The sequence below is a fragment of the Neovison vison genome, chromosome 7 (genome assembly GCF_020171115.1).
Source record: "Neovison vison isolate M4711 chromosome 7, ASM_NN_V1, whole genome shotgun sequence".
In the NCBI taxonomy this organism is placed as follows: domain Eukaryota; kingdom Metazoa; phylum Chordata; class Mammalia; order Carnivora; family Mustelidae; genus Neogale; species Neogale vison.
In genome coordinates this window covers 197,313,455-197,340,120 of record NC_058097.1, presented here as the reverse complement: position 1 = coordinate 197,340,120, position 26,666 = coordinate 197,313,455, and the positions used below count along the sequence as shown (strand labels likewise).

Sequence of the window (26,666 nt, the reverse complement as noted above, 5' to 3'; positions counted from 1 at the left end):
ATCCTTCATCTCAGAGGGAAAGGGCAGGCTCGAGTCCTTAATCCGCCATGTCTGTCTCTTCTCTGTGAAATGGGGATGATCGGGGTATCTGTTAGAACCCCAGCAGGGGACGTTAGGGGTGAACCGCTGAGGCCCAGAATGGGCCTTCCCCGGGGTCGCAGGCCAGGGGCGGAGACGTGACTTGAATCCGGGCCTCCGGCCCCCAGGTCTACTTCTTGTCCCACTGCTCTGCCTCAGAAGGACAGACAGAATTTGAGTAGAGGAATAACAGGTCCTGGGAGAGGGTTCCACGCCAGAGGATGTGCGTGAACAACTAGACCTCGTGGATGATGGAGTGGGCTGGGCATCTACTCGTGGCCGTGGTCGTGGCCGTGCGCGCATTTGTGTGTGTGAGTGTGAGCATGGTGTCCATGCGCACCGTGAGCCTCCAAGGCTTGTGTGTGTGCGTGTGTTGGTGTGGACCTGGGTATCTGTGCACAGTGTGTGTATCATGTGTGTGAGTGAGCATGAATGTCTGTGTACGGGGTGGGTCTCTGGGGCTCTGTGTGTGTGTGCGTGCGCGCGTGTGTGTGTGCACACCTGCGTGCACATGTGTGGAGTGTGGGCCACCTGGTTGTCTGTGCCAAGAGCAAGTCTCTGTGGTGTAGGCACGCGTGTGTACAAGCCATGGGTGTTCATGTCTGTGACCTGTGTATGTGTGTACCTCCTCCCCCTCCCTGCCTTTCCCCCCCATCCCACACCCCCGCGCCAGGCAGCTGGTGAGCGTGCCCTCAGAAGTCCATTCCCTCTCCAGCAGCTCCCCAGGGCATCCCAGCAGCCAGCCGTCCTGTTTGATTCTGTTCATCCATAAATTATGGCTTGCTGAGGAGATGAGAAGGAGTTGGGAGTGGGGGCAGAGCCTGGCAAGGGACAGGTTCAGGTCTGTGGTTCACACCTGAAGCCCAGCCTGGCTTCCAGCTGTGGGCCCCCTCACGCCCCCTCGCCCCAGCCCTCCCCACTCCTCGCCGCTGCGGGCATTCACTGATGCTCTTGGTCTTGGTCAAGCCCCGGGGCACAGATCCGGGTGCACCGAACTGGGCAAGACAGGCCCCCTGGCCTGTGCTGTCTGGTGGGAAAGAACTAGATGTGTATCTAGTTCAGTATTTTATTCAACGCTCACTGTGCGCTGGCTCCGTGCCCCAGATGTCTCCACTACAGGGCAAACGTGGTAATACCGTGATAACAACGAGCATATATTGCCTATTTATTTTGCATCAGGCACTGTGCAGAGTACATCATATGTGCTCATTTCTTTAAACCTCACAACTCTCCTAGGAGACCTGTACTATGATTGGCCCCCATTTACAGATGGGGACACAGAGGCACACAAAACTTAGGTCACATGTCTTGGAAGAGGAAGAGCCAGAATTTGAACCCAGAGAGTCTGTTCCAGAGCCCTGACACTTCATCACTGTACCCTAAAAGGAGGGTGCAGGCTCTGTGTGATAGGAGCTCCTAGGCAGGAGAAATTCATTCCCACTGGGGATCTTATGGAAAGCTTCTTGGAGGAGGTGTTTTTTATCAGGGTCTAGAAAAATCAGGAATTGTCAGACAAAGATGGCATCGGGAGAGATTGAAAGGGGTCCTCGTGTGTGTGTGTGTGTGTGTGCGTGTGTGTGTGTATATGTGTAGAAGAGAGGCTCAAACTCTGTCACTGTGGCCTCTCCCATCTTTTCCCTCCCATCTTGTTTGGGTGACAAGTGGGATAACATGCAAGCACTGAAACTTTAACAGTATTTACTGAGCACCTCCCATATGTCAGCCTGTTGCAGAATATCCAGAAGGAGCAAAACAGTAAAGCCCTTACTTTCATAGACCGTGGAGTCACTTAATACATGGTGGCCTCTATTAGTATCATTATTCCTAGAGGCCTGGGGTTCCTGCTCACTCATTCTTTCAGCAAGCTTTTGTCAAGCACCTGCTGAATGCCTGGCCTCTCCTTGGTGCAGGGGAGACAGTGGGGAAGAGAGGGCAAGCCCCGCCCTCAAGGAGCAGACATTCTAGAGGGGACAAGGGTGTGAGCTCTAGCCTGTCGTGCACCCTCGGAGGCGGGCTGCCTCCTCAAACACACAGACTTGACCCCAAGAGCCGCTGTACTGGGGGCGTGGTCTGGAGCATGGGACCCCAGCAGATCATGGTTGGGCCCGAGCTCAAGTTGGCCGAGTGCCCACCACAGGCCTGGGCGGGGGGTGGGGGCAGCCATGTGCCCAAGCTTGTGCCTCACTCCCCGGACACCTCTGGGATCAGACCCAGGAGGCCTGGCTTTCCCCACTCCCAGCTGCCCCCACCACCCACGGCTCCCCAGTGTCACCCGTCTGCCCTTGTCCATGTCTCGCCCCCGGGACCTAGGATGTCTCCTCCACTCAAGGAGAGGTTGTGGAACCCGGCCCTGTCAGAGTCTGACGAGGGCTGCAATATTTTCTTTCCCCCGATGTTAATATGCTGACACTAAGGGGACTTGAAACCATGTATGTCATCGGAGGACGGGTTAGAAAGGCCAGGGCGGTTGTGCCTGGAGAAGACTGGAAGGGGACATGAGCGCTGTCGGCAAGGATTTAGAGGCCTGTCATGTGGCAGAAGGAGCCACGTGTTCTCAGTGGCTCTGGAGGGCAAGCTTGGGAGCAAGGGGGACGGGGGTGGGGTGGGGGAGTTCTAGGGAGACAGACTCCGCTCATCACGGGGCCCAGCAACCCTCCCTAACCCCGCCTGGCGGTGGAGCACCTGCCGAAGCAGCTTCTTGTCCCTGATAGGGCTGCCCAGAGGGTTCGTGTGTTGCTGGGGCCAGACTCCATGACAGCAGAGGTCCCTTCCAGCCCCAAACTTAGTGATCCGTGCTCTGGGAATGGGGTCACTCCGGCTGGCAGGCGAGAACACACACCTGCACCCCCTTGATGATAACAGCGCTTGCTGGCTGAGGACACCGTGTCACTTTCGGTCATCGCATCAGTGCAATTTGCAGTGACAAGCGTGTGTTTCACCCCAGCTTCAAGGGCTCTGGTTGGGCAGTCGTGGGGGCAGGGGGAAGGGTCGGACTCCTGGCCTGTGAGATGACAGCAGAGGATCCTGGGGGCCCCCATTGGGGGTACAACTTGCCTTAGCAGCACACCTCCTTCTTCAAATGGAACTTTCAAGTCCCCATACATGGTTTCAAGTCCCCTTAGATGCCTAAGATGTGAAACAGGGAAATGTTGCTGCTTTTTGGAAGAGGGCTTGAGAGACCACAGCCTCATCTCGGCATCCTGTAGCCTCTGACAAAGTCCGGGAACCCTAACAGTTCCAGAGAGCACACAAAGCAAAGAGAGCCGACTTTGAGCCGGATGGCCTAGGTTTGAACCCTGGCTCTGCTACCTCCTACCCGAATGACCTTGGACAAGGTTCTTGAACCCCCTTGCGTCTCCATTTCCCTGTCTGCAAAATGGGGACAATCATAGTGCCTCTTCCTTCCATTGCTGTTGGGAGGACTGAGTTATGTCGTGGGGAGCATCTAGAACACCTGGCTTATTGCAAAAGGAGAGGTCAGCTCTCCCACAGGTGAAGGTGCGGATATCCGAGAGGCTGGGCACCTTGCTCACGGTCCCATAGCTGTTTAGGGGCCAGAACAGGGCCTCCACCCAGTTCTCCTAGACTCCTAGCCCAGTGCTCATGCTGCCTGCCCACAGAAGGCTACTTGTTTTGGATGGGCCCTCCCTGGGTCTCTGGCGGCTCTTCTCAGCGTGTCCTCTGGCTTCTGGGGTTGACAGGCTCCATTGTCAGGGGTCCCCTCTCTATAGCAGTTTTGAGAAAGACTTTTTTGGTCAAGATAGAGGTAGACCTCCTTGGAGAATCACCCCATGGCCAAGATGGGTATGGAAGGGGAGGTACGTGGAAAGGGTGTGGGGGGCCAGAGGAACCCAGCCAGAGCACAGCCTCCTACCACGGCCCCACAGCTACCAGATCAAGAACCTGCTCATACCCACTCTGGTCCTGACCCTTCCCTGCTCACCTTCCATGGCTCCCACAGCAAGCCCCTCAGCCTGACAGACAAAGCCCTTCCCCATCAGGCTTCCCTTCCCAACCGGTCCTCCTCCACTTTACACCCACTAACTTAAACCATCTCCTCGGACAATGTGCCTGACCCTGCCCCCCCACACCCCGACTCCCTCTTCTTGCCTTTGCTCTTGCTCTTCCCTGTCCCTGGATCATCTCACCCTCACCGCATAGCCATCCGCCAGACCACACCAAATACCACCTCCTCAGGGAAGCCTTCCCAGATAGCCCTCTAGTCCAGCAGGCATTTCTTCATTTGTGCTCCCAGAGCCCTCTGTTTATGGCTGAGAGGAAACTAACACTGCCAACTGTAATTATAATATGGATCTATCAAGTGCCAACAGTAACCCCCTGGGGTAGGTGCCCTGTTGTCTCTACTGGAAGGCACTGAGTGCTTAAGACACTTGTCCAAGGCCACTCGGCTACAAAGAGGCAGAAACTGCACTTACCCTTTGGGCTTTTCCTGGCTATTTTGGAGTCTGGAGGCCCGAGCTGGGTGTTCTGCCCCTCACTGGCTCTGGGGCACTGACATGCTAAGAGATAATCCCCTGAAATCTTGCCTCTTTCCTGTCCCACGTGCCTCATGCTAGATTCTTAGCAGATAGTGATTGAAGAAAGCTCAGACCAAAAACAGAATTTATTTTATTTAAAAGTGAGTTCAGGGGCGCCTGGGTGGCTCAGTGGGTTAAGCCTCTGCCTTTGGGTTAAGCCTCTGCTTTCGGCTCAGGTCATGATCTCAGGGTCCTGGGAACGAGCCCCCATCTGCCTCTCCGCTCAGCGGGGAGCCTAGTTCTCTCTCTCTCTCTGCCTGCCTCTCTGCCTACTTGTGATCTCTATCTCTGTCAAATAAATAAATAAAATCTTTAAAAAAAAAAAAAAAGTTCAACAGAGGAAGGTGTGAGGTCACCTGCTTTTCCGGCCCACATAGCTCCCGCCTCCCAGACTCTTCCAAGGGGTCAGGGGCATTTCCTGCAGAGGCAACTGGAAAAAGCACAGGTCCCCTTCCTGGAAGGTACGTTCGCGCCTCTCTTTACCACAGACTTGAGTCTTGGGGCACCGATGGCACGACCTGCGGTGTTATGGCCATCACTCTCCCCCCCCTTGTTCTGCTCCCCACCCCCCTCAGAAGCCTGGTGATTAAAGATAGAAGTCTCCCATTTGGCCGATGAGGACGAGCTGTGTTCCTCCACCCCAGAGAGAAAAGGGCAGGACCAGGACCTTGGCCTCTGCTAGTTGTCCAGGCCAGAGCTCCTGGGTGCCATGGGCTCCGAGGTTGACAGTGAGCTGGGGGCAAGGCTGGGGCAGGGCGGGGAAGCTGCAGACTCGGGACAGAAAGAAGCTTGGTTGACCTGGCAGGTGGACTGGAGGGGACCTGGTAAAGGTGGCCTTTTCCCACAGCTCGGAGGCTCAGGAAGTCGGGAAGGGAGAGGTGGTGCCCAAGCAGGACTTGAGGGAGAGCAGGGGGTGAACGGACCACCCAGGGCACTAGAGTGCTGGTAGGAGGGAACCCCAAGGGCCCCGAGAGCTGGGTGAACCGCCGGGCCCTTCTCCGCGATGCCCCGTAGCCAAGCAATGGAGACCGGGAGCCCAGGAGCTAAAACCGCAGGAACCAGGACCAGACAGATACCGTCAGCTCTTAATTACCGCCCTCGCTCGCACCGAAAAGCCCACGCAGGCTCCTCTGTAAATAAACAGCGTCTACTTGCCTTCAGGACGTACCCTAGTGCATACGTATTTACAGTGCACGTGTGATCTCTGCTGCTCTCATTCGACTCACTCCCCCACACGAGAATTTCTGGTGAAATTTTGCCTGCCTTGCATTTGCTTTGGGCTCATACTTGCAACCACCTGTGAGAAGACGGGGAGGAGGTTTAATCTGCATTTGCATGGGTGAAAACTGAGTGGTTATGTGACTTCTCCAAAGCCACAGCGAGCAAGGGGTGGGATTTACATGGAACTTGGGGCTTGTGTCCTGGGCCAGGTCTGTCAAATAGCCACTTATGAAATATAAGACCCCTGAGCTCTTGGAATGGAAGCTTCTGGTGCCCCCCACCCCCTCGCGCCCCCCCCATCCCACTGGCTAAAGCTAAACCAGGTGGGGGGAGCAAGAGAGGCAAGCTCAGGGGGCTAAGAGGTGGGAGGGCAGGGCCTACAGGGGCCACTTGGGTGGTCTTCCCATCCAAGGAAAGCTGAGCTGCAGGGGGTAAGGGCTAGTCAGAGGATTCCAGAAATTCCCTTTTGGACTACACATGTTGCTCGCCATCCAGGTTGGGCCAGACACTTCTGATGGTCTGTTAGTGCCCGTGGGGCAGATGTCCTCAGACGTAGTGCCCTTTGGGGAAATGGGGCTGGAGTCGTGGCTCAGAGTGTCGGAGGGGATGGGAGGGGGCCGAGCAGGAAGGCTGTGCAGAGGCAGTGGCTTTTTTAGGGGGAGTAGAAGTGAGCGCTGAGGCCTGGCTGGGCGGAGGGCACCCTCGGCATCTCCCTTTGAGGGAGCCCATGCAGGGAGGGTGTGGGAGGAACTTCAACCTGCACAATTCCCCCATTTTACAGATGAGGAAACTGAGTCACAGAGAAAGAAAGGAACTTCCCAAGGTCAGCCAGCAAGGGTAGCTGGGAGTGGAACTTGAGGCTCAGAGCTCCCAGTGTGGGGGCCAGCTGGTAGGGTAGGGTAGTTGCTCTGGAGGTGGGGGGGGGGTGCTCAGGGCTGAGGGAGGGTGGGTGGCGCTGACCAATGAGGGTCTGACCTGTGTATGTCCTCCCCAGGGGCACCCACCCGCGATGTCCTGCTGGTCTCTGCCATCATCACCGTCAGCCTTAGCGTCACTGTCGTCCTCTGCGGCCTCTGCCACTGGTGTCAGCGCAAACTGGTGAGGCTCCTGAGGGCCCTGGGGGGCGGGGCGGGGCCCTACACCCCGCCCCCCACAGTCCCTGGCTCCTGAACCCTCTCTAGGGCTCCTGACCCACCTGCTCACGTAGTCGGGCCCATTTCCGCAGGAACTGACACGCATGCACGCACTGCATTTGCCTGGGTGCTGGGCCCATGTGTCGTGTGTACACCAAGAACCACACACCTAGGGACACGGCTGAGGACAGACGTGAGTCTCTCGGGCATTCGCACACTCTCCACTATAGGCACACACGCTCCGCCCCCTCCCCCAGAAAGAAAGGTAAGAGGGGCCTGAGAACCGCCTGAGAACCGGGGCCCCCTCCCACCCCAGTGCCTGGCTCCCCACTGCCCGCCCGCCCGCTGTTCTCCCCAACCCAGGGCTGGGCGTGGCCGAGCGGGGTCTCCTGACCAATGAGGAGGCGCCGCCCGCCCCGCCCCACCCCAGCGCCAGTACATCCATCCTGGTTCTTGGGGTTTGTACAAGCACAAACGGCTTCTTTTCATTTTTAACGAGGGCTGGGGAATTAACGAGCAGGATTAGGCCATCAATAAGTAACGAGACCATCAGGAGGGATATTCATCACCGGAAGGCCCGGGAGGAGAAGCCTGGCTGAGCCTCTACCCCGCCCGCACGCAGCCCACAGCTCCCCAAAGGGGCCCTGGGCAGGCTACAAGGCTAGACCACCACCCTGCTTCCTCCCCAACCCCCCACCCTCAGTCCTGCTGCCCCAGCCCAGGACTTTGGGGGCTGCAGTGGGGCACCCCCAACGGTGGTATATGTGCTGTCAAAGCAAGCACGGGGCACCCCCAAAGGTGGACCCAGAGGTGTCCCAGATGGCAGGCCTTCCCTGGGATTGGGTGCAAAAGCGTTTCTGACAAACACCTCTAGCCCCTAGATTGAGAACTGAGGGAGTGGGGGCCAGGCGCCCCATCTGAGACCCGCATTCTCTCCCTGCCTGAGACAGACGGGCCTTAAGGATGAGCAGGGAGGGTCATGGCCCTGCGGACCATGTAGCCAGGGGCTTCAAGCCCCAATCCTACAGAAGATAAGGGTCAGAGAGCTCTGAGAAGGACCCTAGAGGCCCACAACCCAGCATGTCTCCTTCAGGAAAGGCAGACTCAGGAATGGGGAACACGGTTTCCATCCTGGGACCATCAGTTTCCAGGGCTTCTTCCCCTGGGGAGAAACCATGAAGAAGGCCAGCTCGGTCCCGTGTGTCCTGAGTGTGAGTGTACTGGTAACCAGCCCCTAGCCCACTCTGGGCATGCTGTGCAGGTGCCCCAGGCTGGCCATCCTGCATTGTTCCTGGATCCCTGGTGTCTGCATCGTCTCTCCGGAATTTCAGGGCCGGTGGAGGAGGGGACTTGGCCATGTGCTCCGAGGCCAGGGGAGGGGCTGAGCGCGCAGGCGCACGCGACCCCCCCCCACCAACGCGGGCTTGCGCTGCCACCCTGTGTAGGGTCTGTTCTGCTGTCTGTGTGCAAGTCCGCATTTGAAGGCTGAGGAAGGTGTGTGAGCAGGCGCTGCCGGTGACCTTGAGTGGGGGTCTGTGTGCTGAGTGGGCCACTCTGAGGGGCCTGGTGCAGTGCGTGTGTGAGTTCATCCCTGCCTGGTGGGGCGTGCCGCATCCCATTAGATCTCCACCTGAGTGAGCTGATAGCGACTGTCCTGATCTCTCCTGGTGAGTGCTGCAGTGTGTGTGTGCAGCGTGTGTGTGTGCACGTGTGTGTGTGTTGTGGTGAGGGCCTCTCCCCTACTCCACTCACTTGGGGACCAGTGTTCAAAGATGACAGCTTTCATAGCTGGTGGGGGACCTCCCAGTATGGGAGGCACCTCCCCTGACCCAGCCTGTTCTCCCACCCTCCAGCCAGGGACTTCCCCGGGGGTCCCAGCCACAGATGGTCTATGTGACTTCCCCCCCCCCCCCAGCTGCCCAGCCCCACAACCCTGCCTCAATTCCTCCCCCACCGCCCCCCATGGGGGGAGCTGGGAGCTTTCTGCCTGGGCTGCCTCTGTGCTTTCCGGGAGAGGAATTCATATGCCCCTTGCACAGTTCTGGGCCTTCCTTGCCCGCCTGTCCCCTCAGCAGCAGTGATAGTGATGTGACACCCCGACAGCCCAGATCCCATTTCCAAACATTAATAACTTCCTTAATCTCCAGCTGGCTTTTTCCAGATCAGCCTGGCCAACCCCATCCCTGAGAAGCAGGCTGATGGGACTGGCTTCCCTTAGAGCTGCCCAGGGTCTCCTGGACCCTGCCTGGGTTTCCTGTCATTGTCCCCCCCAATCCCGACTCAAGTCCTGCCCTGGCTCCTGTCCCCCACAGTCCCGCAGCTCCTGGAGCTGCAGACTGATCATGGCAGCCGGAGGGGAAGTTTCTCTGTGCTGTGGAAGGAACAGAGGCAGGCCCTGCCTGAACTGGGGACAGCCCACCCAGCCAGGCCCCCAGCCATGCCCCGCCTCCAGGAAGGGGCAGCTGACTCCCCCTTAGAAGAAAGTGCTGCCGGGGCACTTGGGTGGCTCAGTGGGTTAAGCCTGTGCCTTCACTCAGGTCATGATCTCAGCGTCCTGGGATCTCTCTCTGCTCAGCAGGGAGCCTGCTTCCCCCCTTCTCTCTGCCTGCCTCTCTGCCTACTTGTGATCTCTCTCTGTCAAATAAATAAAATTAAAAAAAAAGAAGAAGAAGAAGAAAGTGCTGCCTAGGACGAGTTCTCCTGCCAAGAGAGAAAGAGGAGAGGGAGTAAGTGGTCGGGTTGGGGGGCCCTCAACCCGGTCGTCCCTGCCAAGACACCGCCTGAAGTGAGAGAGATTTGGGGGGGGATGGTGGGGGTGGGGTTCTGCCTGGAGAAGTCCCTTGGCCAGCATGGGCAGCTCCAGGCCCGGATCGTCCCAGTCTGGACTAGGCATTCCTGGGGATTTGAACTTCTGGGTAATGATGGGAAAGAGCGAAGACAGGTTTTGTGGACTCAGAGGAACCAACAGCTCTGTTTTTTTCACTCTCAAAATTTTGTCTCAGAGGCAACAGCCTGGGGCTGAGACCCCAGGGGGCCGGGGCACTCTCAGGGGACCCATTCTGAGCACTGCTGGATACTATCTTCCACACTGAGTCCTAGAGACCAGACAGTCCCTAATGTTTTGGGCTGCGTTCCCCTGGCGGGGGGGGGGGGGCCCTGCTGAAGTGAGTCAGGAGAGAACCTGTCCTATCTATGAGGAGAATGAGGGACCTGGGGCTCATCCAGTGACAACACCCCTTTTCAGAAGGGAGGGAAAGGAGGTCAGAGAGGACAAGGGACTTGACCAGGGTGACCCGGGGAGGGTACGGCGTTGCTGGGACCAGGACCCCGGCACTCCTGAGACCTGGAGGCGCTGGGGGTAGAGTGAGGAGCCTGCCCCTCTGCCCACAGCATTCTGGGGAACCCCGCCAGCTCTGCCAGGCTCGCTCCGTGGGCCTGGAAGGGGCTGCAGCCAGCAGGAGTGTTGGGGACACGGCTGTGCGGCTCTTCGTTGGTTTCAGGGAGGGTAGACTGTCGTGGCCGCGGTGTTGAGCACAGGACAGGATGGTGGGGAGATGTGTGTGCACACGTCGGGTGTGCGTGTGGGTGTGTGTGGGTGTCTGGGCTGTCACCACCCTTCTGCACGCATCGGCCTGGGGCCCAGGCCTGTGGCCCGTGGGTGCGCGTGAGGACGCTCGATGGCAGCCAGGAATGTTAATGGTGCCCGGCTCTGCAGGAGCTAAATTTAGAAACCCAAACCGAGAAGGTGAATGGGGCTCACCTTCCCAGCAGCAGGCCCGGTCTCCACTGCAGCCACGGCCCTTCTTTTCGCCAGGAGACCCAGAGACCGCCCCCACCCCACCCCCCTGCCTGGCCTGCCCAGCCTTCCCCCGACCCCAAGCTGGTGGGAGGAACTCTGGGGTGTGGGCCAAGTTGCCCTGGCCTCAGAGCCAGTGGGCAGCCTCTCTTCCTGAGCTGCCTTCCTATAAAGGAGAGTGTTTGGGCCCTGTCCTGCCTCACTGCCCAAGGCAGGAGGACCCCAGGGAGCCCCCAGACAGTGCTGGACCCGGTCCTGAGCCGGACTGGGCACGGGGCCCTCTCCCTGCCCCCACCATTCACGTCACTGGCCACTGCCAACCTTGCCCCTGCAGGATGCCACCCCCACCATCTGGGGGTGGTGACGTGGCCCATATGACGTGGCCAGGCGCCTGAGAGCCGTCTGTCCGTGGCAGAGGGAGATGTGTTTCTGGGAGTCAGCCCAGAGCCCCAGGAGATAGGCAGAAAGGAGGGGCCCCATCCCTGGGGGTCGGGGTTGGGGTGCCCTTCGAGGGGCAGAGTCGGTCCTCAGGCCTCATGGGGCCAAGGAGCTACCAGAGGGGAAACAGACAGCAGTGGAGCTGGCCCCCCACAGTGGTGACAGCTTCCTTGTGGCCAAGGCCGGGCCCCAGCCTACTCCCCCTGCCCCCCACCCAGGCCCGTGCTGGGGAGGCAGGGAGGGCGCAGTGCTGTCTCCCTGGAGTGACCCTCGTGCTGTCTCCACAGGGCAAACGCTACAAGAACTCCTTGGAGACCGTGGGCACGCCAGACTCAGGGCGTGGGCGCAGTGAGAAGAAGGCCATCAAGTAGGTGCCAGGCTTCGAGTTTGGGGAGGGAACACGCAGGCAGCCCCATGTGGGAGGAGCCTCCCGGTGCCCCGGAGCTGGCCACACACCCATTCAGTTTCCCCCTCGCACCGCACCGGGCGGGCGCTGTTCTCTCTCCCTGCCCCCTGCCCGCACACTCCTACTGCCTCAGGGTGGCTCCGTGCTCTAGCTTTTCTGCCTGTGCCCCCCCCACAATGTTCCAAGGACCCCAGCTCCATTTTCTTGCCGCTGTCACTTCCCGCTCTGTCTGCCTCCTCCCTCAACCCTGGTGGCCGTTCCCTCCATCTCCCCTCACATTGCAGCCATCTCCAACAGGCTCCCAGCTCCCCCGCATATCTGAGCCCCCCGCCCCCCGCTGGGATCCCCTCTCCTGGGGGGCTCAGGCTCTTCTCTAAGGCCTCACCAGGGTCCTGAGGGTGACCTGGAAGGTGGGCGGACCTCAGTGCTGGGCCACTTGGGAAGCGGAGAGTGGGGACTCTTTCCTTCCCTGTCACTCCCGGTCCCCACGGCCTGTCTTATTGCCTCAGACTCCCCCAGGCTCCCTGCTTTTGCTCTGAGATCCCTCTTCAAGGAGGTGGGTTTGCCTTGCAGACCACCTCGGCCAGCCCACGGCAGAGGGTCGCTGGGACACACGCAGGGCGGCCCCCACCACCAACCACCCCACCTGGCTGGAGGCTCTGGGAAGGAGGGTTCTCTCTGGAAGGTTCCTCTCTGATAAACCCAGGCCTTCCCCTCCGCCTTAGCTCGAGGGCAGAGCCTACCAGCAAGGGGCTTTACCTGAAGGGGAGCCACCCCAACCCCTCCTGACCCCCACTTCCTTCCTATAACTCAAGGCCTGCACCATCCCCGCCCCACACCTTACCTTCTGCCCCCTTCCCACAGCCTTGTCCCTCCTTCTTGTCCGTGTTCTCCCTTCCCCTTCTCCCCTGCCCCTGAGGGCTTCCTTGCTGTTCCTCCTCTGTTTTCATCTCTTGCTCTGACCCTGTTTGGGGCCTTCACAGAATCTTCCTGGCGAGTGCCTTGCGGTGGGGAGGGGGGGATGCGGGCAAGTGGGGGGGGGATGGGCCTGCTGAGGTTGGGGGCGAAGGAGGCTCGGGAGGAGGCCTCGGGGAGCCTTTGAAGTGGTTTGGTTGCACACTCTCCAGTCTTCAAAGCAAAGAGCTGGCGGGTCTCAGGGGCTGATGCCGAGTGCAGGCCCCCCCCCCCCCCGCCCCCGGCTTTCTGAAGGCGGGGGAAAGACCACGTGGGGCCTGGCCCAGCCCCTGGGCCTCCTCTGTACCAGGCCCCTAACCCAGTTTGCAGCTGGGCCCGGGGCGCCTGTCTGCCGAGTGACCATAACCTGGGGATGGATATGTTCTAGAGAGTCGTGGAAAGGGCCCGTGAGAGGAGATGGGATGACCAGCAAGGGGGAAGACGGACAGCACAGTGGGCGGCGGGCTCTGCAGGCTGGGGCGGGGCAGAACCCTCGAATGTTCTTGAAAACAAAGGGAGGGCAACGGTGGCTGTCCCCTCTTTTCTGTAGCTGCCGCCTCTGCCCACTCGCTGAGCTACAGAGCCTTTGCCTCAGGGGAGGGAAGCCACCATTCAGCATGCCCCTAGGTTCCTAGGCCTTTACCTCTTGCCAGGGCCCAAAGCCATTCAAGTGGCAGGAAGCAGGGCTTACCCGTTGCACTTAGGACCTCCTCTGAAGGGATCTTTTGTCAAGGATTCTGGGATGTTGCATTCTTTAGCAGTGGTTCCCAAACTGTGTTCCTCAAAGCACTCCATAAATGATTACTGGTTGTTCCATGAATTACTGAGGTTTCATGGGTTCCGTGACCAACTAAGTTTGGGAAGCACTGCACACTCTATCCCCCTCTTGGAGATTAGGGTATTCGTTGATACATTAAAGCCTCTGAGAAGTCCTGCAGTAAAGGAACCTGTGTGTCCCAGACTTTTAAAATTAAAGATGGCCTTTTCCAGTACCGCAGCGGACTACATGAGGGACCCTGGAGCTCCTTGGAACAGAGGGTGGGAAACCAGCCTGGCAGTGATGACCCTGGTGGCTCTTTCTCTGCAGGACCTAGGATTGGAGGACACTTGATTTTGGAGATCTGGAGGGGACAAGGGGAGGGGGGCCGTCCAACTTGTTCCATCTCTCTGTAACACTGGGGGAGGTGGATAAAGGATGTCTCTGGCAGGAATAGGGTCTTCTGTCGAGCGAGCCTCTCCAGGAAGGGGCCTCCCAGTGCTGAGGGCCTGTCCTGCCTCTCCCCCGTCAGCCCCCGCTGTTCCTCTCACAGACTGACTCAGGACTTTGGCTTCGAACCCTGTGTACAGAGTCCCTGTGAGACGTTTCTAATGTGCGCTCTGGACAGACAGACGCTGCCCACACCCCCCTTGGGCCAGGACCACCATCTCCTCTGGGCCTGTGGTGGCCACTCAGCTTCTCTCCTTTGTTCCCAGGTCTGAGACAGAGAACCAAGGTCAAGGTCAAGCTCTGGTGTCGGGTGTGGGGGAGAGAAGCAGGTCCCCCAAGAACACATGTGCCCCATCTTCAGAGGGTGTGCCTCCCCCACAACACGGCCCTTGCCTTTGCCTTGAGCAGTGGCAGGGCCTCACCCCAACACTTCCTAGGGCCCTTTTCCCTAGATGTGTTTCTGAGGGCTCTGGCATGACTCCCTTCTAGAATGTTCCTTTGGCCTGTTTCTTCTGCCTTTCCTCTCCCTGTGCTCCCAGGCCTGCTCCTCAGGGCCCCAGGAGCCTGACAAGCTGATGGAGCCCCTTGCCTTTGGCTCCTAGGATTTCCAGGCTGTGCCTCCTGCTGGCCAAGGCTTCTGCGGCCAGTCCCCGGCGGAAGTCCCCACATTCTCTCTTCTTCCAGCCTATCTGCCTCATTGGTGTGACTTGTCTCAGAGCAGGAGGGGGTGGGAAGTGTGGGTCGGAGGGTCCCTTCCAGACCTAACAGCTCCACCTTGAAAAGAATCAGGGGCACAGAAAGAGGCTACCCAGGCTGGCAGGTCAGGTACGTGTCAAGGGCCTGGGGCTGAGTCTGCCTGTCAACCCCCAGAGAGAAAGGCAGTCTCCCTCCACACAGGCCCCAAAACATTGGACCTGAAGGGCTCTGGATGACTCTGGTCACACCCTCAGCAAGGTCAGAGGCCTGGAGACCCTTCTCTTCTCTGGGAGGCCACCCAACCACCATATCTGCAACGAGGAGCCTATTCTCAGCTCGGCTGAGATCCCCCATGCTCCTGCAGAAGCTGTGTCCTGGGAGGGGAGAGAGCAGAGGAGGCTGGGGGACCTTGGGCCAACGGGAAGAGGAGAAAGATGGGCCAGGAGCATGATCTGCTCCAGGAGTGGCTCAGTGGAGGTGGATAGAAGAGCAGGGAACTTCGGGTCTCCACTGTGGGAAAACCGACAGCCCAGCGGCTATGGCCAACCTTCTGGTTTGGCAGGTGGGGAGACTGAGGCCAGGAGCAATGGGCCCCCCACACCCCTGCTCCCAAGACGTTGGCCGCAGGGTCTGATCTACCTTTCAGCTCTTTCCAGCCAGAAACCAGCCCCCTCTCCTCCTCCCACTGCCCGTGCCATCCTCCCCCAGGCCTACCCCCAGCCCCCTCCCTCTCCTCCCCTCCCCTCTCACCATCTTTCTCTCTCCCACCAGCTTCCCGGGCGCGAGGCTCCAGCCTGCCCACCAGCCGCTTGCCTCCTTTCTGCGTGGCTTCTCCCGGCCCTCGGCCCTCGAGCGTGTGAGCGTGTGCGGGCGCGTGTGTGCACATCCACACGGGGCGCGGCTGCCCCCTCTCTTCCTCCCGCAGGAGCAGACCCTGGCCCTCTCCGCTCTCTGTGTGCGCGGCCCCGGGGCCCCTGTCCCCTCTGCCCCCGCAGGACTTGCGGTTCTTGTTTCTTCTTGTATCTCCCTGTTTTCTCCCCTCTCTCTCTGCCCCTCCAGCGATCTAGACAGAGACTTTTGGAATAACAATGAGAGCACAGTGCAGCAGAAATGGAGCTCCTATCCTCCCAAGGAGTTTATTCTAAACATTTCACCCTACGCCCCTTATGGCGACCCACGACTGTCCCTCAAGTGAGTGACTTTACCTGGTTTGATCCTATGTACCGAGTATCTGCGCACGCCCTCACTTCCCCTCCTGCTCCCGTCCCCGACCTCCCCCAACCGGTGCACCCATGGGCAGGCCGACCATGGAGACGAGCAACCCCTCCTGCCTCCCCTCTCCCTCCCGTGCCCACCCGCCCCCTCTCCCCTCCCCCCCTCCCCCGTCTCCCAGGGCCAGCCGAGCAGGAGAGCCTCCCTAACCCCCACAGTGGGTCCCCCCACCCTTCCACGGCCCCCACCCCCTCTCTGTGCAGTCAGGATGGGGTTGCCCGTTTGGTCCCTCCCTCTCGGTGTGGCTCGCTTTCTCCTCCCTGCTGTGTGCCGCTGCCCAGGCTGCTCGGTGGTGGTGGTCGGTGGTCGCGGTGTGGTCGGTGGTCGCGGTGGCGGTGGTCGGTGATGGCGTGACGGTGGTGGGGGTGATGAATTCTGACTAACACGGCTTTCTCTTTCTCCCTGCCTTGGGGCCTCCTGGCCTGGACAGCCCGCTCTTCCTCCGTCGTTAACCCTTCGTTGTCCTGTGGGATAGAGTTGGAGGTGGCTGCCCTCCCCCCCACCCCCGCCGCCCCTGCCCCAGGCGGTGGGGAGGGGCCGCCCCTCCGTTGTCGTGGTGCGTTGTTCTCCGACCCCAGCCCGCCCGGCCCCCTCTCTCCTCTCTGCAGGCTCTGCTGTTCACCTACTTCGCAGTGCTGATGTGTCTCTCTCTCTCTCTGTCTGTCTCTTGTCCGTCTGTCTCTCTCTTCCTCTCTCACTGTCTCTTTCTTCCTTTTATCTGTCATTGTTTTCCTCCCTCTCCCACCCCCACCCCCGCGTGTGGCCCGCCCTCTCCCCCCCACCGCCACCCCCGGCGCCCCTCTGGCCCGCGCGCCTCCAGTGGCACCCTCCTGTCGGGCGCCAGGGTGGCCGCCGCGGCGGGGCTGGCGGTGGAGCGGGAAGGCCGGCCGGGGGAGAAGCCAGCACCGGTGCCGCGACCCGGAGAGGACGCCTTGAGAAGCGGCGGGGCTGCCCCCAGCGAGCCGGGCAGCGGTGGCAAGGCGGGGAGAGGCCGCTGGCGGACGGTGCAGAGCCACCTGGCCGCAGGGAAGCTCAACTTGTCCAAGTGAGTCATGGCCCTGTGGCCACCGGAGCCGGAGCCGTGAGCTCGGGCCGGCCCCCCCGCCAGCGGGGACAGCGGGACCCCCCCGGCACGCCCGCTGCTGCCCCCAGAGGTGCCGTCCTCGGCCTCTGGCTCATTCCATTCCTTCACAAGACACACATCATCCTCGCCATCGGGCGCAACAGCCATACTGTGTCGCATCCCAGCCTCCGGCTGCTGCCCCCCCCATCAGTCTCTTTGCTTGCCAGTGACCAAGCCATTCCATTTTCTGCCCCTGAGGTGGCTTCATTTCAATCCTCAGGTCATCCCATCCTCTTTGACTGGCCGCCCCATCCCAGCCGTCAGGTCATCCCTCTGTGGGCCACCTGTGGTCGTTCAGCCATCGGACCATCCCATCCCTGGGGAGCGGGCCCGCTCTCAACCTGCGTTCGATGCCACTCACCAGCCTTTCCCCTTACAGCCAGCAGGTGGCTCTAGACCCAGAGGCTGAGCCATTCCATTTTTGACCATCAGGCGCCTCCATCGGCTTGTCCCACTCTTGCTCGCACCATTCCCCGTCTGTCCTGCGGGCCCACCCTGAGCAGCTGGGCTGTCCCCATGGGGCCATCCTCATCTCAGCCATCGCCACTGGCTGTCCCGGTCTTGGGCAGTGAGCTGTCCCACTGTCAGCTGGTGGGTGGTGTGTTCTTGGCGGTTGGGTTGTTGAGCGCCCCAGCTAGCTTCTCTTTTCTGACGAGGGTGGTCTGGATGTCAGACAGAAGAGCCGTTTCCTTTTTAAAAGCTCTCAGAGCTTTCCAGACAAGACCGTCCCTCTCTTGGGCCGCGGACATAGGGCTGGCCCCTGTTCACAGCAGAAAGTATGTTCTCTCCTCCCCCACCATGGGGCTGCCTTATTCTCATCTTGGCTTCTAGAAACTTCCATTTCCCCACAGCTGAGCCTTTCCAGGCTCTAAATCCTTTGAACTATGACCATTCTCACCCATTGGGACGTATGTTCCATTTTCAGCTGTTCGAACTGCCTCACTCCCAGCTAAGGGAGCAGACAGCCTCTCACTTAGAAGGCTGGCAGCCCTGACCCTTCTTAGCTGGGGGCTGTCCTCTTGCCTCCATTCAGCACCGCACACACACCCCGCCCCGGTTCTCTTCAGAAGGCCTATGATTCCCGCTTTGGGACCACAGAGGGCCACTGTGCCGAGACCTTATTTCTAGTTGGCCTGAAGGCACACAGGCCGATTTCTCCCTTGAGCCTCAGGAAGGTCTCGGAGGGAAGCCCCACACTCCCCGGAGAGCCAGGCCCAGCACCCCACCCTCCCCAGCCTACTCTGGCCACAGACTCCAGGCCGGCTGAAGCCTCCATGCCATCCGCTGGCTCCAGGCCTGGAGGCACCAATTTTAGTTTCCTGTGACTGAGAGGTTGTAAATTGGACTAATTTTGGATGTGATAGGAAACCAAAATGAGGTCAGCAAGGAGGAGGAGGAGGCCGTCCAAGTGTCGTCCTCCCCTGCCTAACCTCCCCCCCCACCCCCCAACAGAGGGCTGTGGTCCTACCTGGCCTGACCCTGGTGGTAACCCTGGCTGCAGACCTGAGCTGAGCAAGACTGCTGCCCCCTCCAGGACCCCAGCTCCCAGCCAAAGCCATGTTTTGCCTCTCTCTCTCTCTCTCTCTCTCTCTTTCTCTCTCTCTTGTTCTCTCTCATTCTCTCTTTTCTATTCTCTGACTTTCTCTCCCTCTTTCTCTCTCTTTCTCTCTCTCTAGCCCATAGGGGCAGCCTAACTGTTGTCCTTTGCTTCCCAGGGTAGGCTCGTGGGGAGCAAAGCTGCGGTCTGGTTGCAGTGGTGAAAGCGGTTCCAAGGGCCCTGGAGCCCCTCCCGCAGACAGCCTGGGCGGGGAGGCGGGGAGGGGGGACATGGTTGCCCTGTGGCCCTGGACCAACAGTTGGCAAGCTTTCTCTGTAAAGGGTCAGAAAGAAAATCTTTAGGCTCCACAAGTCACATAGTATCTTTCCTGCCGTCTCAAGCCTGTCACAGCCATAGACAGGATGTAAGTTAGTGTGTTCCAGTAAAACTTTATTTACAAAGACAAGTGGTGGGCCACATTTGGCCCACAGGCCACAGTTGGTCAACCCCTGCCCTTGACCATTAGATTGGGAGACAGAGGGAGGGGACAGAGGAGGAGGCTGGGACCTCTGAGGTTCTGGCCCTGCCTGTGGGATGTGCTCATGTCTCTGGCCGGGGGAATGAAGCAGGCAGGTTGCCTGGGGAAGCCCGGGGTCTCTGACTCTTCCTACCTCCGTCTCCTGAGACATTTGCAGGTACCCCTGACATGGGGAACGGTTAACTAATACATGTCCCCGGGCCTGACCTCACTGGGTCCCCATGGCAACCTTGGGACAGAGGCAGCTCAGGGATGATTTTCGCCCGGGCTTTATGAAGACACTCAGATGAAGAAACTGAGGGCTGGGCTCACTCTTCCAAAGTCCCATGGTTCGGAAGCAGCAGGGCTGGAGCTTGAGCCCAGGTTCCTCTGACCTCTTCCTGCCTCTGATCAGCCGTGTCCTGCTTCCTGTCTGTCCCTGTCCCCTTACCAGCATTTTCCAGGGATGCCGTGGGCCTGCTAGGAGGGCACCCTCTTGCGAATGCATAGTCACCCTGTCCTCCATCAGAATTGGGGCAAAGTGACCAGACAGGTGGTTCCTGGGGCTCCCGCCTCATCTGATTCTTTCCCAGGCTCCCTCCTCTGACTGGGAGTCACTCCCAAGAAATCAGGAAGGGACCCTGCACCTCAGAAACAAGGAGCCCTGAAAGGAGAGCAAAGGTCTACAGCCCTGAGGCAGCCAGGGCAACCAGGCAGAGGCCCAAAGACAGAGGGTGTCCGGGGACAGTCCCCAGCCTCTGTGGCGCAAGCATAAGAAAGGCCGGCTTTCCCTGTCTCGTCACACGTTACTAGGCCAGCTCTGCATTGGCCTGGATTTCCTCATGTCTCCAAAGGCCATTCGTACTTAGATCACAGAGGCAGACTTTCCTGGGGTCCCCCAGCGAGACGGCGGGAGGGAGCGGCGGCTGCTCCCTCCACCCCCTGCCGTTCCAGCACACCAGGTCCGGGGCCCTGGGGCCGCCTTCACCACGCAGCCTGCACAGCTCCCACGGTCTGAGAGGCGTTTTTCCGCCAGCCAAGCTAAGGCCAGAGGGTGGGGTGGGCTGGGCAGGGCCAGCCCAGGGTTGGTGGTGGGGGCGGGCTCTGGGCGGGCACGGGGCTCGGTGGCCTCCCGGGTGAGGTGGTGGCAGCTACGGCGCGGCAGCGACAACCGGGATGGAGGCCCCGCGAGGTCCGGCAGAGCGCGCCCTGCACTGGGGCCTCCTAGTCCTGACCCTCGGCTTCTTTCTCCTCCACTGTGATCCCTTCACCTGCTTCTCCTTTCTCTCCTCTCCTCCACCGGCCCCAAGTTTCGAGGACTCCACCCTGTCCACGGCCACTACCCTTGAGTCTATCCCCAGCTCCACGGGAGAGCCGAAATGCCAGCGACCCCGCACCCTGATGCGGCAGCAGAGCCTGCAGCAGCCGCTGAGCCAGCACCAGCGGGGCCGGCAGCCCAGCCAGCCCCCCACCAGCCAGAGCCTGGGCCAGCTGCAGGCCCACGCGGCCTCGGCGCCGGGCTCCAACCCCCGGGCCTATGGCCGGGGCCAGGCTCGGCAGGGCACCTCCGCCGGCTCCAAGTACCGGGCGGCCGGCGGCCGCAGCCGCTCCAACCCGGGCAGCTGGGACCACGTGGTGGGGCAGATTCGAAACCGAGGCTTGGACATGAAATCCTTCCTGTAAGTCCCCCCCTCGAGCGGGCCGGCCCCCACCTCCCAACCCAGCCTCTCTCCCCTCATCTCCTTGGGGAGCGGCTGGCCCTCCATGGCCCCTCTGCCTCTGAGGCAAGCAGACTCTGCCCACCCCTCCCCAGCCTCCTGCGGCTCGAGGCTTGTGCCTGAAGCCCCCCATGGAAGGATTCTTATCTGAGCCGCCCCTGTGAGGACCCCAACTCCCCCACTTCCATTCCTCCCCCTGGCTCGGAGAAGGTCCCCTCCCCCACCACCCAACGCTAAAAGTCATCAGGGACACGGGACAATGCCGGTGAGGCCCCCAGGTCCGCCTCCCCTTCTGGCTAGTCCCAGGCTGCTCCGGCCTCCCTGCCAGCCTCCTCCCCTCCTCCCAAACCTGGGCCCTGCCTCCAAGCTTCCAGATCACCCCTTCCCTGTAACCCGACTCTGCTCACCTTCCTGCGCCCGCACTTCCTCCCTCCCTCTCACTTCCCCTGTTCCTGCCATCAGCCCTGTCCTCTGCCTCTCTGACCTTCTACAGCCACCTGTCCTCCGGCTCCCAGAATGACCCATCCCCTGAGGACAAACCTCAGATGTTCCCCCCAAAGCTTTAGGAAACGTTCTTTCTAAATCAGAAGCTTCTTTCAAGTGCACAGGCCTGAGAAGTAACCACCACCTTGGGTATCTAACTGCAGCCATTCCTCATTCCCCCCAACTCAGTCCCATGCTGCCCCCCAACCCCCGCCCTGTCACAGGTAGGAGCCCTGCCCACCGCACTCCCTCTCTCTGGCATCGCTCTGGGCATCTGCACTCACTCTCGGAGCCCAGGCAGACCTGGGCTTTGGTCCCTGATATCACTCGCCTCCTCCGGCCTAACATGACCTTCCTTCCAGGCTCTGGGGATTATTTCCATCGCCCAGGTCTTCCCTGGGAGCACTTTCCATAGAGCAAGAGACCAGCACTAAGCCTGGGAGAGGAGAAAGGCAGGAGGAAAGGGAAGGCCAAGATCAAGGTCCAGCTCATTGGCAAGATGGTGGGGATTCTGAAGGCAAGCAGGTCCCTCCAAGCTTCCTACCTCTCCAGCTGAGACCCCAGCCCAAGCTTCCAGCGCAGACAGGAGTGCTGCCCCTGGCAGAGGCACCCCAACAGAAGAGGCCTTGTCATGCCAGCTTCCCACACCCGTGCAAATGGCCCGTTGCCCTGGCCTGGCCGTCCATGCTGCCTGTGCCCTACTTGGCCCATCCAGGCAGCACATCTGCGGGGGCTTTCCCCCACCCAAGGACCCTTGGGAATCCAGCTGGTGCCTGCATGAGACAAGATGCCCAGCAGAGCCTCCTGGCTTCCAGGCCGGATATGATGGCACTGGTGCAGATTAGGAGAGTCAAGGGAATAGGTTCTTCTGTGGCTTGAACAGAACTGAGAACCGGCAAGCCCCTGCACCCCTCCGCTCCTCCTGCCCTCCGGCTGTTCTTTACACAGCTGTCACCCTGCTCTCTGTTCTGGCAGCCATCAGAACTGGGGTAGGAGCCATCCCCAGGCCCTGGGAAGAAGGGAGCCGGCTGCAGGAAAGCCCCCACGTACCCGCTCTTCCCTGCCCGCTGCGCCTTTGCTCAACTGGGCTTTGATGAGTGGCACTGCTGGACCAGCATCCACGGTCCACACTGCCGTGCCCACCATTGCTTCATGGGCCCCTTGCCTGCTGGTCACCACTAGAGATCACCCAGCACCCCCCTCCTCCACTTGTCATTCTTCCCAGCAGGGGTCGGCAAATTTTTTTTCTGTAAAGGACCAGATTATAAATATTTTAGGCTTTGTGGGGCACGTGGTCTCAATCACATTTTTTAAAGCAATGCTTTAAACACGCATAAGCCATTCTTAGCTTGCAGGCTGTAGAAAGCCAGGCCACCAGCTGTACTTTGCCCACCTCTGACCCCCGCCTTACAGTTTAGCTGGTGTGCTTCTGAGGCCCTTCTCTTGCCCCAGATGCTGCTGGTTTACGGAGATAGCCAGGGCGGGAGGGCTAGCCAGACCTCCCAGGACCCCACCCCCTCTTGCAGGAAGGATGGTGTTCCTCCTGCTTAATGGCTGTGACCTCCCCAATACCACCAGCTTCTCCCTAGACTCTCCTCCTGCCCCTCGTTCTCACCCTTGCAACCTGTGTTGCTGGAGAGAATGACAAATTGGGAATTTATGCAGAAGAGCCGTTTTGTTTTCAAGACGAGCAAAAGGAGTATCTGGAAAATGCATTAACCAGGGAAAAACATGTTGTTTTCGTTGGGTTCTCCTTCCCCCAGCTCCACCAGCTCCCAAGCAGCCAAATGGAATTTTACCAACTCTGAAACAGTACCGGTGGGCAGAGAACAAAGAAAACGAGGATTTGTCCTGAGGGAAGGGGGAGTTGTTACCCAAAAGTTAGATGCCAGCGGGAGTGTCAACCTGGAGTAATGTGCCCAGGACAAAGATATATGACCTCGTAGGCAGTGCAACCACTTGGCTTCCTCCCCTCCCTGGGCCCCCGCTGCCATCTCCCATTTTCCCTGAGCCCAGCCCCCCCAGGTGCCGCGTGTTATCTGCTTGAGTTCCCTTCTGACAACCTCTCTAGGAAATAACCAAAGCCACCTCTCCCTGAACGGGATAACGGTGGTTGAAGGGCAGATCTCCCAACCCAAGATCCCCCTCTCCAGAATATTTCATCAGGCTTACCATCCTTCCCTTGTCCCTTCCTGAGACATGCTTTCCTCCTCTTCCTTTGGATGAGAGACCCAGAGCTGGATAAGCTCCACAAAATACCCAGAAAATGCCCATGAACTCTGATGATTTTGTGGGGCAGCAGGTCACTTTCCATCCCTGGAAAATGCAGGGTGACTCCGAAGTGGCCACGGAGCTCTCCGAGAATGTCGCCTATGAAAAATGTCACATCTTGACCTCTGGCCCCACGCGGCTACCCACATGCCAGCTCCTGGACTGCCTGGACTGAGCCTCCCTCAAAGCAGAATGACTCCAGCCACTTCCAGATCTTCCTCATTGCAGAAACAGGCTCCCTCCAGACCTGGCCACGTCCCTGCTCTTTCTCTCTCTCCACCTTTGCTTTTTGGTGACTTCTGGACTGTTTCTCCAAGGAAAGGTCCCTGAACTGGACTCAAAAGCCTTGGTGGTTTTTCCCTGGATTTCCAGGAAGGGGGACTCAAAAGAAGGCCCAGGATGGCCAGCACACCTCAAACCAGAAGGGACTTCCATTCTCCTCTGATGGGCTGTGTGTTCAGGGACCCCTCCTGGTGTCAAGGACATCTGGCTGACCATGACCTAAGATGTTTTTATGAGGGTGCAGCGCCCACTGGATTTCCAGACTTCTAAGAACCTCCCACCTGGGAGCCCAAACCTGCCTGCCCTTCCCAAAGCAAGATGGCAATGGAGCCCCTCCCTCTTCTCCCAGGGGCCCAGTGTGTAGCCTCTGGCCTTTGTTCAACTGGAGATGAGTTCTCCTTGGAAGTCCGAGTGCCCCAGGGCATATGCTCCCCTGATCCCCTGGCCTCCCCCACCCCACCCCTGCCAGCCTTCCTTAACAGTTTCCTCAGCAGTGTCCTGGGCACATGCCCCCTCATCGGGCTTTTCTGCCCAGCCCCTTCCCCAAGTCTTTCCAGAGCACCTTGCTCCCTGGCCCCGAGGCAGGCAGGGTCTCAGGCTGTGGACACCTCCCCTCATTCCCTTCCTCCCCACGTCCACCCGACTCTGCTCTACAACTGTTGACAGTGCTAAAGTGTGTGGTTTCTCTCCTGCAGGGCCAGTTTCTTACGCTTTTTTCTTCTCTCTCTTTGTCTCTGTCTCTGTCTCTGTCTCTCTCTTTCCCCTCCCTGCCCCAACCCGTGGGGCCTCCTCGTTTCCTCCCGGCCGGTGGGCTGCCCACCTCGGGCAGGGAAGGCAGGATGGTGGTGCTATCCTTGGTCTTAGGGCTTTCGGAACAGGATGACTTTGCCAATATCCCTGACCTGCAAAACCCAGGAACCCAGCAGAACCAGAACGCTCAGGGGGACAAGAGGTACGAGCACAGGCAAGGGCCTGCAGCGGCAGCGGCAGAGATGGAGGCGTGGAGAGGCTGCCGGCCTCCACCAGCCCTGGCCCGGCTGCTGGATGAGGCGGCGGTGCCCTCAGCGATCCTGGAGCGGGAGAACAGCCCCCTCCCCAGCTGGTGCCCTCACACACGCCAAACCCGGGTGTCCCTTGGGTCCGAGGCCAGTGTGGCCATCCTGGGACCATTCTGGATCGAGCCTGCTCCCCAGGCATGCTTGCCCTCGCCCGGAGCAAGCCCACCTTTCTGCCCCATCTCCCTGCTTGGCTCCCTCCTCCCTTGCTGCCCCTCATCTTCCATCTCTGCCCCACCCCCGACCTCGAAATCCCAGTTTCTCTGGTGGTTGGTGGGCAGGGGGGATGTAGGGAAGGGGCACCAGCCTCTTCTCCCTCATCCCCACCACCTCAACCTCCCTCGTGCCTGGAGGTCCCGCTGGGGTGAAGGTAGCACCCCGTCACCACAGGGGTACTGCACAGGTGTGGCTGAGCTGCTTGGCTGATTGAAGAAGAACCCCTGGTAGGAGGGTGTGGGGCGTGGGAGAGGCCTGGTGACCAGAAAGAACTGAGAGGCAGCCCTGAACCTGAGGTACCAGGAGGAGGGACTAGGGGGAGGGTCCGAGAGCAGGCCACGGGTGCCGGCGAGGCTCCCTGTTTACACAGGCCAAGAAGAGGGCTGGGCATTTAGCCGTAGTCTTGACTATCAGGAACTCGGGGAAGCACCTACTGGTGCCTCCTGTCTCAGGGAGGGCGTGGAGCCCTTGTGGGGAAAGGAGACCGGGAAAGGTCGGAGGCTCGGGCAGTGCCACGAAGGTGGAGGGAGCCTGCCCTTGGTGTGGCTGCCGCCGGTCTCCTGGCCTTGGGCTGGGCCAGATGCACAGCTGTAGTCGCAGAGGGAGGGCTCCTCACCTCAGTCGGGTCTGCTTCTCCACACGACCAAAAGCCTCCCGGAGAGCATGTGGGCTGATGGCCAGGATGCTGGCCTTCTAGTTCTGGTTGCGGCAGAGACACGCTCTACAGACGTGGGCCGGTCACTGCCCCTCTCTGAGCCTCTACTTCCTTGTCTGTCGAATGGAGGACTGGAAAGTGTGACCCCTCCCAGCTTGGGCATGCGAAGCTTCTCATCGACCCTCACGGGGGAACCTGTCAGAGCCTGTGAACTGGGCAGGGATCCTGACACTCCCTGGGCCCCTTAAGGCAGGAGGGGACTGTCCCAGGCCACCACCAGGGGCCTATGGGTTATGGAAGGGTAGGTCAAGAGTTAGCGACCTGCCTGTCCCTCCAGCAGCTTCCCGCATTTTCTTCCTATTCCAAGTTCACTGTTGAATGTCTATGGTGGACACAGTCAGAAGTTCCCAGAGAGTGGGAGGGAAAAGCGGGACAGGTTCTTTCACTCAGTGGCACAGATGGTATCACACCCGAGCCCATGTCCTGGGGGGGTGGGAGAAACAGAGCCTACCACCTCCAGCCCACCTGGCACCCCAGGAGTCCTGGACTGGGTCCTGGGTAGGCTAGAGTGCTGCGGGGAAGGGGCCAGGGGCCATGGGGGAGAGGCGGCAGGAGGGGGCTGGAGACCTCTGGAAGCCTGCTGAGAACCCGAGCTCCTTGTCGGGGAGCGGGTGAGGGGGGAGGTGTGAAGTGTGCAGGAGGCGACACAGGCTGGAAACGAGATTTCACATCACCCCTGTGTTCATTAGCTGGCTCCATTTCCACGCACAGCCTCTTTTTACCTCTGCCATGTAGGTCTCCCGCCCGTGTTCTAACACGCCCATCCCTTCTGACCATTACATCAGCTGTCCCTGCCTTCCTGGGAAGGGTGGGTGCGGAGGTGGAGGCCGTGGGCCCTCACCCCCCACCCTGCCTAACTCTCCGGGTGGACACATGCCATTCCCACCCTGTCACACCCACCCTGTCCATCTCAGGGCCTCTGGGGTGTTTCCCAGGCGACCGGAGGCTGAGAAGGTGTCTGGCACTGAGGGCTTCCTTCCCAGAACTCTCCCCGGCCCCAGGCTTGGCAG

General features: G+C 59.9%; 1 protein-coding gene across 3 annotated transcripts in view; it reads left to right on the top strand.

Moving 5' to 3' along the window:
- The window catches only part of SYT7 (synaptotagmin 7), a 59,077-nt gene that overhangs the window by 17,279 nt on the left and 15,132 nt on the right, over window positions 1-26,666 (top strand). The window contains exons 2-6 of one of the 3 annotated variants that reach the window (XM_044259424.1): window positions 6,832-6,935; window positions 11,492-11,571; window positions 15,527-15,658; window positions 20,227-20,595; window positions 24,500-24,622. In XM_044259424.1, coding sequence (XP_044115359.1) covers window positions 6,832-6,935; window positions 11,492-11,571; window positions 15,527-15,658; window positions 20,227-20,595; window positions 24,500-24,622 — 808 coding nt within the window. The remainder of the gene's footprint in view (window positions 1-6,831; window positions 6,936-11,491; window positions 11,572-15,526; window positions 15,659-20,226; window positions 20,596-24,499; window positions 24,623-26,666) is intronic. The other 2 variants (XM_044259426.1, XM_044259427.1) reach the window with 2 other exon arrangements.